Below are 20,268 nucleotides of genomic sequence, written 5' to 3'. Positions count from 1 at the left end.
TCACACTGTTCATGTCACAACACCCTTCTGCTGTGCTGAGTCACACTGGACTTTCTTCTGTTTCTTGAAGACACAAAGCTCTAGAAGGTCTTCCTACTAATCTCAGCATGGATGGCTCCTTCCTTCAGGTGTCAGCTAACACTCATCTGCTCAGAGAGGTCCTGCCTGATGACCCAATCTAAAGCATCTACTCAGTCATCCTGCATCACATCACACTAGATTCTCTGCCCGGCACCTGCTATCTGGTACTTTCTGAGAACAGAATGTTGTGGACTTTTCACTACAATATCCCTGTCAATTTACAAATCCATAATGTGTATTGTTATTAGTAGTAAAAACACTTAGTCATTCAAAGTATTTCCGAGGACTGTGATCATTATTAAGAACAAAAACATACATTACAGATCAGTAAACTTCCATTTAGCAAAGGTAAGTCGCCAAAGTCACAGGTAATTTGTGATAAAAACAGGATTCAGGGGGGATGGGCTAAATGGGGAAGAGGCATTAAGGAATCTACTCCTGAAATCATTGTTGCACTATATGCTAACTGACCTGGATGTAAATTAAAAAATAAACTATAAAAAACAAAACAAAACAGGATTCAAACCCAAGCCTATTGATGTCACAACCTGACCTCTCATATGCTACCCTCCACCTACTCAAATCTTTTTTTTTTTTTTTTTAAACACGCTCTGGCCAGTTATATTAAAAAAAAAAAAAGTTGCATGATTTACTTTTCACTGGTCTGTTCTGGAATGGTTTGATTACATCAGAATCACCTGGATCAATGATAGCCAGTGTGCATACTCCACAGTATTTTCCATGTTCTATGCCCAATTCAATACTATTGCCACCATAGGGACAGACACCAGTTTTGGCCAGGATGGCATAATACCCTAGTTCAGATTTCCTCAAGGCTAGGCAGTTGTTGGTCAGGATGACCATTTTCAGAGTCTGCCTGTATCCCAGCACATACTTTCCACTTTTCATATTGATTTGCAGCCCAGAGTTAATCAACTCCAGTGGCTTTTTCATCTTTGCGGCCACTGTCTTCCTGCCTTAGGTGTGGGCTGGCCCCACAAGATGGCCAGGGAGTGAGAAAAAAAAAAAAAAAAAGGCCAAATCCTTATTTTCCATAAAGTCCCAGCTCATGTTGTAATTCTCCATAAAGCCGTCCTTATTTCATCTAAAACCATATGGCACTGACAGTATATATTTACACATCAATTACCTCTATTCTGATACCATTAGCTGTCATTTCATATTCTCTGATTATAACTTAAGTGATAAGCAACTCAGGCCGCCCCCTTCAATAAAAACCCCTCAGAGACCATGCTTCTGCACTGATTACTGCACTTCCAGTTTACTATTCACTAAAAGAGTAGTGATCCCAGAGGCTAAAGAAGTAGTGTGAATTGTCATTCTTCTACCATTTCCCCCATGGAAATGTCCCAATTGTGCAGTCAGCCAGGCTGTATAACCTCAGAAGCCACTACAAGTCTGAGATGTCTATGCTCTTCTAGTTGCTGTCAATTCATTCTTTCCCATAGCAGTCATCTCTTCTCCCTGGCCCTGCAGTTACTTCTCAGGTTCTAGTCCTTCATTCAGTACAGCTGTTTCTCACTGATTTTTTTTTTCTTTTTTTATTTAAAGGAGTGATGGGCAAAGTATGGTTTGCAGGACAAATTTAATTTCCCACCTGGTTTTATAAATAAAATTTTATTAGAACATAGCCATGCTCATTTGCTTATGCATTATCTGTGACTGCTTCTGTACTAATTAATGGCAGGGTTCAAGAGCTGCAACAGAGACCATGTGGCCCACAAAGCCTCAAATATTTATTGACTAGCCCTTTACAGAAAACGTTTGCCAAACTATGGTTTAGAGAAGCAAAAGCGAAACCGAGAGGCGTGAAGGGATTCGTCCAAGATCCCACTGGCAGAGGCAGAACCAGTGCCTCACACATTTACATGGCTTTTAATTATAGATTCTGAAAGTCATGGTATCATACAACAGTTTTACTCTACGTCTTTTTGGGCTTGAGACTTTAGTAGTCTTATGTAAGCTAATACATAGCTTAACTCTCAAAAGCAATCATCAAAAAAGCAGAGAACAACTAATCTGAAGTATGCAATGGTACTACAGTTTCTGGTGTATGTACAAGTGAAATCGGACTCCTCCAGAACACTGGAAGTTTTGTTGGATGAGACAAAGCCAGCATCACTGGTTTTATTTTATAAGCCCCCAACTGGAGTTAAGTGGAACTGGACTATGCGAAAGTCCAACTCCATTCCCTGAGGGAGCCAGGAAGGTAACAGGAGTATCTAAACCAGTGTCATATACATGATACAACTAGCAGTGAAAAAGGCCTTGGCCAAAACTTAAAACCAACACGGTAAAGCCAACCCAACACAGCTGCAGGTAAGAGCAGGCTTGGTATCAGGCTACCAGTTTCTATCCCTGGACTCTGCCACCAAGTCCTAGAAATCTTCAGAAGCCAAATTGTAAAATCCTAACAAATCAAAACACTTGAGTAAAACCTCCTTACCCCCGGATAGCCTTACCTTCAACAACATACACCTTAGTCAAAGGAAAGTCAATACTCTTTGCCATTACTTCAATTTCTTGTTTAAGCTTTCCCTCAGGCAGAGGTGTGAACTTGTCAAATAAAGGGGCAATATAATCAGCATAGATTGTGACAAGCACCTGAAAAATAAATGTCAGAACAACCTATGAGTATGCTTTTTTTTTTTTAGAAATCTGATTTTCCATCATTTTTTTAAATGTTTATTTATTCCTGAGAGAGAGACAGAGAGAAAGAGAATGCACAGAGGAGGATGGAGAGAGAGACAAAGAGAGAAGGGGAGACAGAGAATCCTAAGCAGGCTCCGAGCTGTCAGCAGAGCCCCACCGGGGTAAGCCACCTAGGCGGCCCTATGAATATGTTCTTAAAGAAACACTGCCATTTATACAGATTCAATCATATTAAAACAACTACATGATCTAGCCTTGAGAACATGGATCTTTTCATTTGTTCTGGCATTCCCAACCCCAAATACTACCAGATAATAAGTGCTCAGTATCTGTTAAATTAAATCAAAGTGACTAGTCTCTATGTGGTAATAATTGAAAAGTCAAATGGTCCATTCAAAAACTATCTTGGGACTTTCTGCTACTTCATAAGCCCATCATAACTTGGAATTCTGCCTTTCAGAGTAATCACGAGAGACCTGCATTCTTTGCTAAAAATTAATTACTAGAGCTTGATTGTGTGCTATTATTTGGGTGGTCTACTAAAATTAATTACCTGTAGTGTACAAAATTAATTACCCACAGTGTACACTGAGGTTGAAATGGCACTTCCTTAAGCATTTCTGGAACATTCCGTCTGCTCTTTCCTCTCACTTCATTGGCCATACACAGATATGTGCAAATCCAACTAGCACCTGTTCTTGGAGCTTGATCCCACCAGTGGAAAGTGAAGCAGTGAGCACCATGGCAATTCAGACTAAAATACACCTCATCATCACAGGAGTTGAAGAGCTGATAGATGCTATTTTCTGGGAGCTGTGAACAGACTGTTTTCATTGTGTTGTAGTGTGTGTGTTGTGAAGTGGTTTTAGAATATGGTAGAGAGAAGAAGCAAAGATGTGAGGAAGGGAAGATGCGGGGTGAGAGGGAAGGGAGGGAGAAGGAAGAGAGGGGAGGGGAGAAAAGGGAGAAGAGAAGTGAGGAGCAAGGGGGAAGGGAACAGAGAAGAAGGGATAAAAAAGCACGAATGGAGGAGGGAAAAAGCAGGGGAAAGAGGGCAGAAAAAAATCAGGCAGGTTTAGGGTTTCTTTTTCTTATCGCTCTTAAATCTAGTCTCCCTTCAAAACATCCATGATGTTTAGGCACTGGAGCTCAGTAAAGAGTGACTGAATGATCAAACCTAGTCACCCATTCTGGTGACAACTCACAAATGCACAGCCTAAAACTGCCTGACAACTATTAACGGTAACTAATAACCAGCTTCTAGGATCCAAGTCAGCATAAGGAGAAAAAAATCTACGGTCAGGGTCAGTTCTCCTATTTCTATACCCAAAAGCAGAAACCAAGGGGGAAATTTAGATGACCACTTATTTATATTTCATTTGCTTCTCAAGAACTGTTTACATGCTAATGAAGATTAAATCATAGTTATCTTGCCAAGAAAATTTTGTAAAAGAAAATGAAACAAAGATTTTACTCACCAGAGAAACAACTAATGTGAACAGCCAGGCATATATAAAAAAATAGTCTCCCCCAATTTTAATAATATAAAGTAGAAGTGAAGACACAGGCAATAAAATGCACTGAGTCACGATAAATTTCTTGACTGCATCTTTCATGAAGAAGCCCAAAGTCTGAAAAAAGAAAAGATCATCACAAGAAAATGAGAAACTGCTTTTAAAGTAAATAATAAGTGAATATAAAGGATACATAATTTTATTTTTAATTTTTTTTAATGTTTATTTATTTTTGAGAAAGAGAGAGTGAGACAGAGCACAAGTCGCGGAGGGGCAGGGAGAGGGAGACACAGAACCTGAAGCAGGCTCCAGGCTCTGAGCTGTCAGTACAGAGCCCAACACGGGGCTCGAACTCACGAGCCATGAGATCATGACCTGAGCCGAAGTCGGATGCTTAACCAACTAAGCCACCCAGGCGTCCCTATTAAAGAAATTTCAACAGTTAAAAGGCAGTGAGTCTATATTATATGACACTAGGTAGTCTAAGACGACAAGTAAATGTCTGGCATTTTACAGTTCAAAATCAACCCATTTAAATGTTAGCAAAAGGATACTAGACTTTAGTACTAGAAGAGTTTATGGCAAGACTTTAACCTATGATCTGCAGTTCCTTTTCCTTCACTGAATTCATGCTCTAAAATAGCAAATTATGCTTCAATTATTACCAGCAGAGGGGAAAAAAAGCACAAAGAAGTCTTTATATTTACAGGAGAATATTTGAGGGGCGCCTGGGTGGCTCAGTCAGTTGGTCGTCCGACTTCGGCTCAGGTCATGTGTCTCCTTTCTCTCTCCTTTCCCTTTCTCTCCCTTTCTCTCCTCCCCTCCCCTGCTCTCACTCTCTCTCCCTCTCTCTCAAAAATAAATAAACATTAAAAACAATTTTTAATAAAAAAATAAATAAAAGAGAATATTTGCATTCTCTAGTTTACCTGTTGATTGAAACCATGTTTTTCTTCTATCACAAAAGTATTATAAAGACTCCATGGCAAACCAGTCAATGCACTGAAAAGTGTAGCCAACAGGAGAAACACCAAGGACTGAGTGATCTAAACACAAGAAGAAAACAGCGGCGGTTTTTATAGTGTAATATTAATTCCTTCTTCAAATGAATGATTAGTGAACAAATCAATAGGTAGTTGCTGAGTACTTACAGGATTTCAAGCAATGTGCTTGATTCTATGGGGTTACAAAGTCTGAAACAACATCTGTATCTCAGAGTTTACTTGCCAGAGGAGGCAATAAAACAATGTTTCTTTTATTACACAGGCACTATGTGAAAGTCACCTGAAGCCATATAGACAAAATGGTTAAAAGAACCAAAAAATGAGAGACAGCTACATATGCTGGTAAATTCAAGCAAGGCTTGCAAGGCTTACAAGGCTGAGGAGACTCAGGATGCCACTCTGAAGAGGTAAACTAAAGGGACAGGAGAGACAAGGAAAGGAAGAATTCCTTGCAATTTACAAAAGCACGGAGAGAGAAAAGAGCACCCTGTAAGTGGAAGAGGACAAGATGGCAAGCCTGGTTGGGACAAGGCAGAGAAACTTATACTAGATCATGTCTTTAAGGAGTTTGGCTGAGGGGCGCCTGGGTGGCTCAGTCGGTTGAGCGTCCGACTTCGGCTCAGGTCATGATCTCACAGTTTGTGAGTTTGAGTCCGCGTCGGGCTCTGTGTTGACAGCTCAGAGCCTGGAGCCTGCTTCGGATTCTGTGTCTCCCTCTCTCTGCCCCTTCCCCGCTCATGCTGTCTCTCTCTGTCATCTCAAAGATGAATAAATGTTAAAAAAAAAAAAAAATTAAAGAGTTTGGCTGATTTAGAAAAAGGTATACAGAAAAGGGACATAGGATGAGCTGAATTAAAACCCAAGGTACCCATACATGTAGAAGAGAGCCATCATTTCAAATAAACAATCAGGAAAGAGGGAAGAGAGTTGGCAATTTCCAACAAGAAGTCAGGAGGCAGTGTCCTAGCATCCACCACAGGTCAGGGAGTCTCAGGCTTAGGGCTTTGCCCAGGGAATGGAACTTCTGTAAGAATGGGTAGTCGACTCAAGGAGCTCCAAGGAGACTCTCAAAGATACATTCCCTGTCCTTGTTTGAAGTATCTGCTAACTGCGTATGGTACAGAGCATCTGTTGAGTGGGTTCAACGAAATTGTTTCCCCTTTCACTGGAAGGAAGGGGTTGTCCCTGAGAAATAGCTTGCCTAACTGGAGCGCACATTCCCCAGTTCTCTTACATCTGAGACTAAATGACTGGTTCACCAGCAAGATGTGAATGCAAAGGATACTACAGAGCCAAGGGAATTAAGAAGAGGATGTACTTTCTCCACCCCCTCATTCCACCTGCCTGTTGGACGCAGAGAACTCTGGGGCACTCAGGAGACGGCACAGCCATAAGATGAAAAGAGACTGGGTCCCTGGCTCCCCATGTGGAAGAATGTCACCTGTTGGCCAAAAATACTCACGCGAGGCTATTCTGTGATTGAGAAATAAAGTATTGTGATAAGCTATTGAAATTCTGGAGTGTGCTACAAAAACTAGCATTATCCTAACATAGCATGTGTGGACAAGGATTGTACAAACGGAGAAGCAAGCCTAAGACAGAGCCAAAAAATTAACTTCCATGTATGGCTAGCCAAGCAAAAAGTAAGATTCTAAAATATATATGCTAATGAATCACATACCTCATATTCTGGTCCAAAGCCAGCATAGCCACAGAACCGTCCAGAAAGTCTCCAGAGATAAGGAATTCCTCCAAAAAGAAGAATAAGCTATAAAACAAGACATACTTTGGTTAAATTTGAAGACTAGAAATTATCAGATGAGAACATTTCATAAAGAAAAAGGGACAGGGGGCGCCTGTGTAGCTCAGTTGGTTGATCATCCTGCTTCGGCTCAGGTCATGATCTTGTGGTCCGTGACTTCAAGCCCTGCATTGGGTTCTCTGTTGTCAGCCTATCAGTGCAGAACCCGCTTCAGATCCTCTGTCCCCCTCTCTTCTGCCCCTCCCCCACTCGTACTCTCTCAAAATATAAATAAAACATAAAAAAGAAAAGAAAAAAGGACAAAATAATTCTCTCTGAAGAAAAAAGAGACCTATCTTATTTAGGCTAAAATATGCATTTACGTGGATACAAACCAATTGAGATACTAAGTTTAGCCTGGTAAAGTATTTATGCCTGTACATTTTATATGGATAAATTAGGGTGGTATGTGAATTATGTCTCTATAAAGTGAAGCTGTAAAATAAATAAATGAATGAATGAATGAATGAATGAATGAATGAATGAATAAATAAATAAATAAATAAATAAATAAATAAATAAATAAATAAATAAATTTGCCAAAAGACCACAACAAAAGTTTTATGGATCAGGGACTAAACTTAGAAAAGGTAAGCAATTTATCCAGAATCTCACGGCTAATGAGTCACATAAATGGGATCTGACCAAGGCTATGTGGCTCCCTAAGTGGCTTTCGCCTAAAAGGAAACAGCCCCCATCCGTCAGGACAAAGTATTAGTATCAGTGTAAGTGGAGAGTCAGGTCCACTTACCAAACTGAGGGACGGAACGGGATAGCTGTGCTTTCCCCAGGTAAGGAAAAGGTGAATCTTGAGGTAGGAGTCAGGGTTTCATAGGAGGAGGCCCCCTTCTCAGCACCACCCTTTGTCTTGGGCAGATACAGTGAACAAAGATATTCACCAAATCACCATGACATTCGAATGAGCAAGCTGCTCTTAAAATCTGAAAAGAATGCATGCTTACAAAACACAACCTGCCACAACAGATACTAAGCTTATGGAACTAAAGAGGAATCGGTTTAGTTTTCCTTTCCCTGGAGTCTCAGGAACACAACGATCAATCACACTCCTTGGTTAGAAGCACAATATTCTCATTGGTTCACACACGGTTCATTGTGGTTTTGACAGGTTTTGGCACTATCGTATATTTCATGGGAAGCCTTCCAATCTACTTTCCATTTTTACATATGTATCCATAAATAATATAGTGATTTATATATGCTTTTTGAGACTATATATAAACAACATCACATTGTACTTATTCTACAACTTGCTTTTTGCACTCTACATATTTTTAGATCCATCCACAATGATTGGTAAATGTATTTGGTATTATGATCAGCTTGTTCTCTGCAGTGTTTACGCCAAATTACACCCTCATCGGCAGTACTGGAGGGCTGCTGTTCCCTACAATCTCACCCACACTTGGTGCCATCCATCTTTTAGATGTTTCCCTGTATGCTGGGTTGGTTTAATACCATGGACCTCAAATATAGTTTCTGTACAGCAGCAGCAGCAGCAGCAGCATCACCTGGGAATGTGTTAGAAATGCAAATACTCAGGCTCCACCCCAGAACCACTGAATCAGGAACTGGAAGCGGAGCCTGGCAGTCTCCAGGCACAGTCACCAAAGTCTGAACATCTTGGGTTTAATAAATTGCTGTCTTAAAGGCTCCCTTAACTCTTCGTCCAGCTATCTCACCTAACCCAATCTTGGATGTAAACCCCGTCTTCCCAAAAGATATGCTTTGGCACCACTGTCTGGTATATGCACCGCCTGTTGAACTAATCGACTTGAGACGGCACTTCTTTCATCCTGTTCTTAATCCTAATAAATAATGCAAAATTAAGGATTTATAAGCCTTCTGGTGAAACGTTAAAACACCTATTATTAAAAGTCCAGCTTTTAAGTACGTATCAAGGGTAGTTTTTGTTTTTGTTTTTTTTTAATTTTTTTTTTCAACGTTTATTTATTTTTGGGACAGAGAGAGACAGAGCATGAACGGGGGAGGGGCAGAGAGAGAGAGGGAGACACAGAATCGGAAACAGGCTCCAGGCTCCGAGCCATCAGCCCAGAGCCTGACGCGGGGCTCGAACTCACGGACCGCGAGATTGTGACCTGGCTGAAGGCGGACGCTCAACCGACTGCGCCACCCAGGCGCCCCAAGGGTAGTTTTAATATGAACTTCAAATGCATCTCGGAATGCTTTTAGAAACTGCTGTCGCAAACCTTGTTTAGTATACTTTGGGAAATGAAATATAAAACACAGTGAATAGTAAAGTTTCCCTCTTGATAATCTCACTGAGCAGGCTGCAGGGATGTCTTATAACAAGAACCAATGAGCCCCAACAAAAACAACTCCAGCACTTTTTTTTTTTATAATATTTTTTTAACGTTTATTTATTTTTGAAACAGAGAGAGACAGAGCATGAACGGGGGAGGGTCAGAGAGAGAGGGAGACACAGAATCTGAAACAGGCTCCAGGCTCTGAGCTATCAGCCCAGAGCCCGACGCGGGGCTTGAACTCACGGACCGTGAGATCGTGACCTGAGCCGAAGTCGGACACTTAACCGACTGAGCCACCCAGGCGCCCCACAACTCCATCACTCTTAAACATAAGATCCCACTAGACTCTTGCAAAGCAGGCAAGACATATAGTCATTACCACATTATAGATGAGACACCTAAAATCAGAGGTTAAAGTTACTTGCCCAAAGAAACCCAGTGACGAAGTGACTGCTATGTATTGAGCAGTGTACTAATGGCTTCATCGACATTATCTCACTCATTCAGTCCTTGCTACAAACCATGTGAGATATGGTATAATATGTATCGGCTTCTCATCACAAAGAGGGGAAAAAACGAGGCTCAAGAAGGCCAAGGTGCTCACTCAGAAACCCACAGAAATTGGAAAAGCAACAATTTCAATGTTGCTACACTGCCCTCCTCGACTGTCCAGCCCTTCCACTTCCTGATCAGGCTCTTCACTGACATTTGTGAGACACCAGGAAAGTCTGTCTCAGAAAGGCTGGACACCTTCTCTCTGGGTGCTCTGTCACATTTGTGTGAACAGTGGCACCTGTAATTGGTCACACAAGGCCTCTGCTTATGTTCCTTCGGATAGAAAAAAAGAGGCAACAAAAAGTTTAAATCAATCTTTGCGCTTGTTCTTTGTGACCAAAATATAAAAACTTATTAATTTTAATCAACACAAAATAGGAATTAATGAACCTGTCTTCAAACAGAACAGGATTTCAAAGTAACACAAAATGCTTCCCATCGAACGGTAAATAGAGCTACTAATTCCTCAAGGATAAATTCAGCACATTTATGATGTGGTCCCTAGAGTTTTAAGAATGGTTTCTTCAATGCAATTTTAAAGACTCAGAAGAGCAGAGTTTGAAACCCACTTCTCCCACTTATTATCGTCACTTGGCCGTTAAATGGACAAGCCATTTAATTTCTCTGAGCCTCCACCTTCTCATCCATAAAAAGGGAGTAACAATGCCTACCCTTTCTACCTCAAAGCACTGTTGTAACATCAAACAGGCACATTACAAAGCTCTCTTTCTATATGTGTTTTCCCTGTCTCTGTCATCTCCTGGAACAAACTAGACCACCCCCATGCTCACCAACTGTAACAACCAAGCTACTGCCCATCTTTCCTGGAACTGTTTACTAGTGACAACGAAAGAGACTGAAAATGTTTTGCCTGTCTTTTTATAATGGCCTTGTGAGGGGTAAGCCAAAGAACTTCACAGAATCAAACATCAGTGAGGAAAGAGAACGGTGTCTAAATTCACCACCTCTGCTTCCATCTCTCCCTCTGAAGGATGATTTCACAGTTGGACCTTAACAAAAGAAATGCTTCAGATAAACTAATCAAAGCCAAATATAAACCACAATAAAGCCTGGCTTGGTTGGAAAGCATCAAGTTTCGATACTAATCTTCAATATCTCTGTAACTAAACCAGGCTTGGACTTGTAAAAAATATAATTTAAAAAATCAACATTGAGAAGACTAATTACTAGTAATTGCAACATATCCTAAAAGCCAAATGAATTTTGTTTTTCAGATAAGATTTAATTCTTCTCCTTAACTTTTCGCTACTTTGCATCATCCTGAGGAAATAGGAAAGACTTGTAATAATTTGGTTCTAATCACACTAGTCCGTAACTGTCAAGGAAAATTTTGTGACCAGCTGGAAATGTTTTCATCATTTAACAAAGCTCTGAACAGCTGGTTTCTTCTCTTTAACTGAAGAAACAATTATGGTAGCTGACCTCATTTATTTTCAATTTAGGAATCTTTCTCTTAGTGGTACTGGAGATTTAAAAGAGGTCTAGAGGAATAGTGATGATAATCACGATCATGATGATAAAAATAATAATGGCCAACACTTACAGAGCATTGATAATGGATCAGGAACTTTTCTAATCTTCTCACACATATTAACTCATTTAATCCTCTCAACAACACTACAAATGAGGAAATATCACTACACAATTTTAACAGACGAGAAAACTGAGGCACAGAAGTGGTGACTTGCTTGAGGCCCCAGAGCTGTTATGGTAGAACTGAGATTCAGACTCAAGCCACCTGGGTTCTTAACCTCCGCACCATGTACCTTCAATTGTTCTTGGAGGTGGAAAACCAACAACTGGTGTTTGGGAATGAAGAGAAACCTTACTCATTTTATTTATAAAGCACAGATATACATACATACAGTACAGAAACAGATATACAGTATATCTGTGGTATTAAAATTTCATGGAGGGGTGATTAAGAAAAAAATGTCTAGGGGCACCTGGGTGGCTCAGTCGGTTAAGCATCCAACTTTGGCTTAGGTCATGATCTCACCGTCTGTGAGTTCGAGCCCCGCATTGGGCTCTGTGCTGACAGCTCAGAGCCTGGAGCCTGCTTCGGATTCTGTGTCTCCCTCTCTCTCTGCCCCTCCCCCACTCATGCTCTGTCTCTCTCTCTCTCTCTCTCAAAAATAGATACCTTTTAAAAAAATTTTTTTTAATAAAAGAAAAAAATGTCTAAAAAGATACAGGGCCAGGGGTGATCATGAAGAAAAGACTGAGAAACACTGCTCTACACTACACAGCCTCTCTTCTTTTAGCATGGGGGGGAAGACTGGGTCTGTTTTACTAAGTAAAAATGACCCATCACTTGTTTCATTTAAGAAATATGGATTATATGCTTATTTTATGCCAGTCACTAGATGCCAAATGATTACAAGACCTTAAAGCATCCTTTCTTTAAGGAATTATCAGTCTGGAGTGCCTGGGTGGCTCAGTTGGTTGAGCATCTGACTCTTGGTTTCAGCTCAGGTCATGATCTCACAGTTTGTGAGTTTAAGCCCCATGTCAGGCTCCATGCTCCTGATGCGGAGCCTGCTTGGGATCCTCTCCCTTCCTCTCTCTCTCTCAAGATAAAGAAATAAACTTTAAAAAAAATAAATAAATAAAGAACTATCAGTCTCACCATGTGATAAGTACTGACAGGAATAATGAAAGAATGCTGCCTTAACCAGTCTCGAGGGACAGGGGAAGATTCAAATGGTTTCTTTTCTTTTTTTTTAATAATTTTTCTAAATGTTTATTTTTGAGAGAGCACGTTGCACACACGTGAGCTGGGGAGGGGCAGAGAGAGAGAGGATCCAAAGTGGGCTCCGTGCTGATAGCAGAGAGCCTGATTTGGGGCTCAAACTCATGAAACGTGAGATCATGACATGAGTGAAGTCAGAGGCTTAACTGACTAAGCCACCCAGGCGCCCCTCAAACTGTTTCTTAGAAGAGATGATGTCTCAGCTGGAACCTAATGGAAGAGTGGGGATTAATCAGCCTCCAGCAAGAGAGTGGACTTGTAGAGGTGAGCACCCCTGATAGATACTAGCATGTGAAAAAAATCTCAAAGTTACAAGAAACCAAGCTGGACAAAAAAGGAGAAAGAATTTGGGGGAACGAATAAAAAGATGAAGCTGAAGTAAGCAACGGCCAGGTCAAAAGTACCCCCAAAACTCATGCCAAAAAATCTGGACTGCACCCAGAAGGAAACAGTGAGCCAGTGATAGGTTTTATGTAGGAGAACAGCATGATCAGAATTATCCTTCAGGGTTCCTTTGGTTGCAGCGTGAAGGGCAGTAGAAAAGTTAAGACGGAGGCAGGAAGGCCTGTAAAGACTGCTGAATATCTCAGAGGGGCGCCTGGGTGCTTCAGTTGGTTTAACATCCAACTCTTGAATTTTGGCTCAGGTCACGATCTCATGGTTTCGTGGGTTCGAGCCCTGTGTCAGGCCCTGCGCACTGACCTCATGTGCAGAGCCTGCTTGGGATTCTCTCTCTCTCAAAATAAATAAATAAACTAAAAAAAAAAAAAAAAAAAAAAAAGAAGATCTTAATATCTTATAATAGAAGGCTCTTTTTCACACCCGACCTACGATAGTTATCATATGCCACAGTTTCCAACTCACTAACAATTATGTATGAGCCTCTTTTGCTCCACACCCATTATTACTGGTAACAAAGGTTAAAAAAGCATTCTAGGATGTGTAGATATGGTACCCTCTTTTGTGTCACAAGAATACAAAATGAAAACCAACATTACAGAGTACTAAACATTTCGATAAGTTGTCTCTCCAGAAAGTAATTTACTCACAGTGCCTTCAATCTCTGAATAGAGTCCTGACCAGAAGCTGAAAGTACTTTTATCCAGCTGATACAGTCGGGATTTCTCAAAGGTTTCTGAATCCATGATCTGTCCTAACTCCAGTGGTACATGAGTTGTTGTTTTATATATCCGTCTCTGAAATATTTTGAAGAAAACACTTTGAGACAGTCAAGCCAACGCCTTATTTATTACAATAGTCATTTATGATCAAACACTGAGTAGTTACAGCCTTAACCTGTCACTTAAGCCTACTGAATTTACTTTACATATACACAAATATTACGTTTGATCAAGTGCATTGACCGCGAAGACAAATGACGCAGCAAAGTAAAAGCAGAACAAGAGACTCGGAGGCTAGCTGACAAGGGAAAATTAAAATCAGGGCTGTCATCACACTTCAGTCTGCACATGTAAACCAAAACTGTACATCACAAATGGTGATGTACAGGGGCGCCTGGGTGGCGCAGTCGGTTAAGCGTCCGACTTCAGCCAGGTCACGATCTCGCGGTCCGTGAGTTTGAGCCCCGCGTCGGGCTCTGGGCTGATGGCTCAGAGCCTGGAGCCTGTTTCCGATTCTGTGTCTCCCTCTCTCTCTGCTCCTCCCCCGTTCATGCTCTGTCTCTCTCTGTCCCAAAAATAAATAAACGTTGAAAAAAAAAAATTAAAAAAAAAACAAATGGTGATGTACAAAGGGTGATGTACCACTCACTCCAAGAAAAACATACATCCTATATAATATAGAAAACAAATTCATGGAAAGGAGAAGGAAGCCATGCTAGCCATAAGTATTAACAGATATTGTAGCTAATTACTAAACTTGGTCCTGGAAACTAAATTCAGAGAAATCTGAGGAATGACAAATGGAAACAGATCAGGTCTTCAAGAGAGACAGACTTGGGGCACCTGGGTGGCTCAGTCAGTTGAACATCCAACTCTAGATTTTGGCTCAGATCATGATTCCAGGGAAGTGGGATCAAGCCCAGGGTGGAGCTCGGCACTGAGCATGGAGCCTGCTTAAGGTTCTCTACCTCTCCCCTTTACCCCTCCCCCCGCCTACACACTCTTATCTCTAAAAATAAAAGACAAACTTTATCATTATGCCAAATTCGAAATGGTAAATTTCAGACCACGGGACATAATACAGGGCACAGAAACTAAGCAATATAATGGACAATATCTCCTACAATGGTTTTATGACACATGGCTTCCCTATACGTTGTTGGGCACCTTACCAAACCCTCAATAAAAGGCATTACATTAAAGCATAACTGAGGAGGCACCTGGATGGCTCAGTCGGTTAAGTATCTGACTTCGGCTCAGATCATGACCTCACAGTTTGGGATCAAGCCCCACATCAGGCTCTGTGCTGACAGTTAAGAGCCTGGAGCCTGCTTCAGATTCTCTGTCTTCCTCTCTCTGCCCCACCCCCAGTCATTCTCTGTCGCTCTCTCAAAAATAAAAAACATTTAAAAAATTAAAGCATATTTGAGTAAAGGAGACATTCTCAAAAAGCAGTTACTGTAACTGGGCTTATCGTTAAAGACAGATAGATGTTCAATAAGCCCCTCAATTTAGACACTATATACTGTGTTTACCTTATCCAAAGGATCTTCTTTAGGACCTCAAGATTTTGTACTAATAAAGTTATCCAAAGATATCTATGTCAGAGAACTTAGTGCTATACAGCTTAACACCTCTTTAAAGATCCTGAACTAGGGGGCACCCAGCTGGCTCAGTTGGTAGAGCATGTGACTCTTGATCCTGGGGTCATGAGTTTGAGCCCCACACTGGGCATAGAGATTACTTTTTAAAAAGACCAAAAAAAAAAAAAAAAAAAAGACTCAAAAGACAAAAAAATAAGTAAATAAAAAAAGATCCTGAGCTAAAAGAAGAGATCAAGACACAACTCAGCCACTGATGAAAAACTAAAAATTCCAATTTAAAGATTCATGCAGCAAGTAACCTGAGAGAAGACATGTGTAGTGTAGAGGAAAGTAATGCTCAAGAAAGAGTTCTGACAGTTAAAAAAAGGTTCTCATAGCCATCAGGTTGACACAATGACAACATAGAAGAATGTAGATAAAACAAATCAGCAATCAGAGACAATAAAGCAGACAAACTTAAGATCTATCTCATTTAAAAGTTCGCATCTCCAACAGCAGGCCGTTCATTATGATTACCTCCAGGAAACTGTTATTAAGTAACTTTCAGTTTCTATTTTACAGCTCTAATTGTTTAAACAAAAGAACATATTGTTCTTTGGGCAAAACAACATAGTGTATACATGTTTGTTTGTTTGTTTGTTTTTTAAGGGAAAAAAGTTCAGGTCCTTAGAAGGATTTGTTAAGTCTTTATTTTCAGAAAATGGTGTCCTAATCCCATGGTTGAGCATCACCGGGAAGTTGTGATTGGTAAAAATGTTGCATCTTCCTTTTAAAGGCTCATGGGTCTTTGCCAAAGGTAAAGGAGGTAAGTCTGGGCCTGAGGATCCTAAGAAAGCTGTGGGCCAGGCACGACTCAAGTCAACTCAAGTCGGCCCTGACTTCCCTTTCACCAGGCCCTAACCGGCCTGGGTCCCAGGATCACGTCGCGGAAAACCTCCCAGAGGCACCAGATACCCTCAAGGCCAAGCCCGCCATCGGGCCAAGTTAGGAGGCCCAGTAGGGACCCACAGGGTCGAGGCTGATGCTGGAGCCGTAGCAATCATCCAGGGACTTGCGGGTCGAGACCGACGCTGGCCCGGGCAGGTCAGGTGTCGGGGTCAGGTGGGCCCCGTCTAGGCTCACCTGTCGCTGCGCTAGGAAGGTCTCCCAAAGATACACTGTCCAGGAGAAGAGCAGCACGGCCCCGAAAATACGCTTCTCGGCCGGCATCTCCCACATCGCGTCCAGCGACGCCCACATCCCCATGGCCACCCGGTTTCGCTAGCTCCTTCAGCGTGCACCGGTGCCACACCGACACCAGTCCCCTCAGAGCGTCACCGCAGTGCCACAGCGATATCCGTCCCTTCCGAGCGCCCCTACACCGACACCCGCCTCCATCCTACCCCTCGGCGCAGCCGGCAGTGTTACACCAACACCCTTCCCCACGGAGACGCCCCCGGTTCCTCCTACTTTCTGCCGGAAAAGGACAATCCCGCCTTCCCCACTTCCGGCCCAAGGCGGGCCGAAGTCCACACGCCGAGTTCCGGCTTGCGTCCGCTGCGGCTCGGCCACCCGGTCAGATCACTCGGAGCTGCGTTGCACCAACATTCTTCCCCCTCCCTCCCTCCCACGCCGGCCTCTCGCCGAGGGTTCCGGCCTCCCTCCTGGGCCCGGCAACGCAGCAGAGCTGTCGCTTTCCCCCGAGGGGGAGGTGGCGTCGTTCGGTGCCGGGCTTGCCCTGGCAGGGCTGCGGCCTGCGCGGGACCTTCCCGGCCAGCGCAAGCCCACTGGTGGTCGGGACTGAGCTGGGGCTGACGCAGAGGGGGCCGCCACTCCCGCCGTGAGGAAGCGGGGAAGAGCCGCAGAGGGGCCGACTTCGCCGGCTCTGGAAACCGTGCTTCTGACCTGGCGCAGATCAAACAGTGGCTTGGCGTGCCCGGGACACCTTAGGGCTGAAAGGGAGAGCGGAGAGCGAGACTAGGCATTCTTAGTGCGGGATTTGGGCCCATATTGGGGTGTTCCGAGTGCAGACCTGTTAGACAGTGGGCGGTAGTGATGATATTTGCGTTTAAAGATGTCGCCTCTGCCACCCCACGTGAAGGCGGGGTGGCATCTTGCCTAAGAGTGTCCTGGAACAAAACAAGGCGTGGGTTAAAAACACCTGAACTGAAAGAGCCTTACTTTCCTTAGGGACCAACCCCTGTCAAAGCCCAGTGCCATGTTTATCTTGGGATTGAGAAGTGACATGTGGTCACGGGGGCGCCTGTTAACACATTTATTTGACTTGAAAAGGGAAATTTTTTTCTCCCCAAAGAGAAGCCTAATTTGGTTAGTTGGTTTGTCAAAGAGACTGGCGTTGCTAATTTGCATAATTATTATTTACAATAAGTTGAGCTAAATCTGCAGCTGCAACTAAAATATATTTAAATTACAGTAATATTGTAATGCTAAAGATGTGTTGAAATTAACAATATCTCGAATTTCCCAACTCTTCCTAAATGCCTCGAAGAGAAAAGTAATCAGTATAATTAAAAATCACTTGAGAAAGTGAAGGACTCTAATGACTGGATAACAAGTTCTTTTGTTAGATTGTTTCCGGGTTTTTGCTTGGTTCGCTTTGCTTTTAACAGAATTAGTAGTAGGTCTATTTGAACTGCCCGCTGAGGAAGGAGCACTCTGACTTTTGGCATATCACTCAGAAGAAAACCAAAGAATTGATCGACAATTCTGTAACAGAATTACCAGCATTCCCTCGTGAGTCATATTTCTTGGCACTGTATCTATGAAAACAAAAAAGAAAATTGAAGCAAAACCCTGTTAATCTAGCAGTAAGAAACAGTCATTTAGATACATGAATTAATTTCTGGGGAATCCCCATCTATCTCACTGAGAGATGTGTTTCCAGTAGAATTTTACCTTTTATATTTATGTACTATCAAAATTTATAATCATGTCATTTTGAGCAGCTGTATATTAAAGATAATTGTAATATTACTCAGCTCAGAATAACTCAAATACATAAAGCCATACAATTACAAGGAAAAATGTTTTTTAATTTCCCTTGATACATATTTTTATCACCAATAAGTGATCAGTAAAAGGTTTTTGAAATGTAAAAATTATTGTCTTTGGATAACATTTTATGGAGTAAATATAATTTAGAGATGAAAGAACAATATAGAATTACCAAATATTAAAGAGCTCATGTGTAATTTTAAATGGATGATGGTGGTCACTAAATTGTAACATAGAGTCTGTTGGATACATTATAAAAAGTGATTTGACAGTGCTATCTTAAATTGTCATTATTTACAATTTGCCAGAGTTTACATTCATTGCAACTATTTAAATTTGTGATCGAGGGTCCCTGGGTGGCTCAGTCGGTTGGGCATCCCTTTGGCTCAGGTCATGATCTCGTGGTCTGTGAGTTCAAGCCCCACGTCAAGGCTCTGCGCTGACAGCTCAGAGCCTGGAGCCCACTTCAGGTTCTGTCTCCCTCTCTCTCTACCCCTCCCCCACTCACACTCTGTCTCTCTCTCAAAAATAAAATAAAAACATTAAAAAAATTAATACATTTGTGATGAAAACTTTAGCCATCAACTTAAAAATATGAGGGGATAAACACTTTTTCAAAATTCCCTGTCCCTTGAGCTATCATTGCCACGCCCTCTTTGTTTTTCTTGCCTTCACCTGTCTGGGTTCATCTAGCTCCATCCTGCTGCAGTTTGTCCAAAAGCCTCACGGAAACTCCCGCCAACCAAATGCTGTGACTAAAGCAAGCACAGGTTTAGAATCAGGCTGCTTGATTGCCAGCCACGTTTGCACCACATATTGGCAAATTACTTAACCTCTCTGTGCATTGGTTGCTCATCAGTGAAATGAGAATAATAGTACTTACCGCCTCCTATTGTGAAGATCAAATGAGAAAAATCATGTAAAGCTTTCAGCAATGTATACGGCTCTGAACAAGTGCCTTATAAAGACTAGCTACTCGGGCACCTGGGTCCCTGGGTCGTTCCGTCAGTTACGTGTCTGACTCTTGATCCCAGCTCGGGTCTTGATCTCAGGATCATGAGTTCAAGCCCCACAGCTCGGGTCTTGATCTCAGGATCATGAGTTCAAGCCCCACGTTGGGCTCTGCACTTGGCGTGAAACCTACTTTCAAAAAAAAAAAAACCAAAAAACAAAAAACAAAGCAGGGGCACCTGGATGGCTCAGTCAGTTAAGCGTCCGACTCTTGATTTTGGCTCAGGTCATGATCTCACGGTTTGTGGGATCAAGTCCTGCATCTGGCTGTGTGCTGACAGTATGGAGCCTGCTTTGGATTCTTTCTCTCTCCCTCTCTCTCTGCCCCTCCCCAGCTTGTTCCCTCTCTCTCAAAACAAAACAAACAAAAAAGACTAGCTACAGGCTCCCCCAGCTCGAGAGAACTGCATCACAGTGTTATCTGTCACCATGTATCTGAAGAAATGGAGGAACAGGAAGCTGCTAAGAGGTTGCTAAAAGTCAAGACTGGAATTCGCTCATTCATTCAATGAATACTGAATATCTGCTAAGTATTAGGCATTGTTTTGAGTGCCTGGGATATAACAGTGAACTAGACAAAACCCCTTTCTCTCCTGAAGCTTACGTTCTTAGTAGGCTGGGGTAGATAGAGGGGAAGACAGATTATAAGCAAACGCATGACAGTAGAAGTGGAGGAGGTGATAGGTACTGTGAAGAAAAAGCAGGAAAAGGGGGCTATACTATGTTGGCATGAGGGGCACCTTCTTTACATAAAATAAGCAAGGAAGACCTCTCAGATTGACAGTTGAGCATACACCCAAAGAAAGTAAGAGAAGAAGCCACATAGGTATCTGGGGAAAGTGCAGAGACCCT

General features: G+C 42.1%; 1 protein-coding gene and 1 pseudogene across 1 annotated transcript in view; both read right to left on the bottom strand.

The window, feature by feature from the left end:
• The window catches only part of ZMPSTE24 (zinc metallopeptidase STE24), a 41,005-nt gene extending 24,140 nt beyond the window's left edge, over positions 1–16,865 (bottom strand). Inside the window, exons 1-6 of the mRNA XM_030327570.1 lie at positions 16,534–16,865; positions 13,736–13,882; positions 6,954–7,040; positions 5,198–5,314; positions 4,233–4,385; positions 2,565–2,706 (exon numbers count right to left, since the gene is read on the bottom strand). Coding sequence (XP_030183430.1) covers positions 2,565–2,706; positions 4,233–4,385; positions 5,198–5,314; positions 6,954–7,040; positions 13,736–13,882; positions 16,534–16,656 — 769 coding nt within the window. The 5' untranslated portion in view covers positions 16,657–16,865. The remainder of the gene's footprint in view (positions 1–2,564; positions 2,707–4,232; positions 4,386–5,197; positions 5,315–6,953; positions 7,041–13,735; positions 13,883–16,533) is intronic.
• On the bottom strand, positions 731–2,556 carry LOC115522007 (annotated as a pseudogene).
• Positions 16,866–20,268: the final 3,403 nt, after the last annotated feature.

Source organism: Lynx canadensis, chromosome C1 (genome assembly GCF_007474595.2).
Source record: "Lynx canadensis isolate LIC74 chromosome C1, mLynCan4.pri.v2, whole genome shotgun sequence".
Classification (NCBI taxonomy): Eukaryota; Metazoa; Chordata; class Mammalia; order Carnivora; family Felidae; genus Lynx; species Lynx canadensis.
The sequence above is the reverse complement of the archived record's forward strand: the minus strand, read 5'-3'. Positions and strand labels throughout refer to the sequence as shown.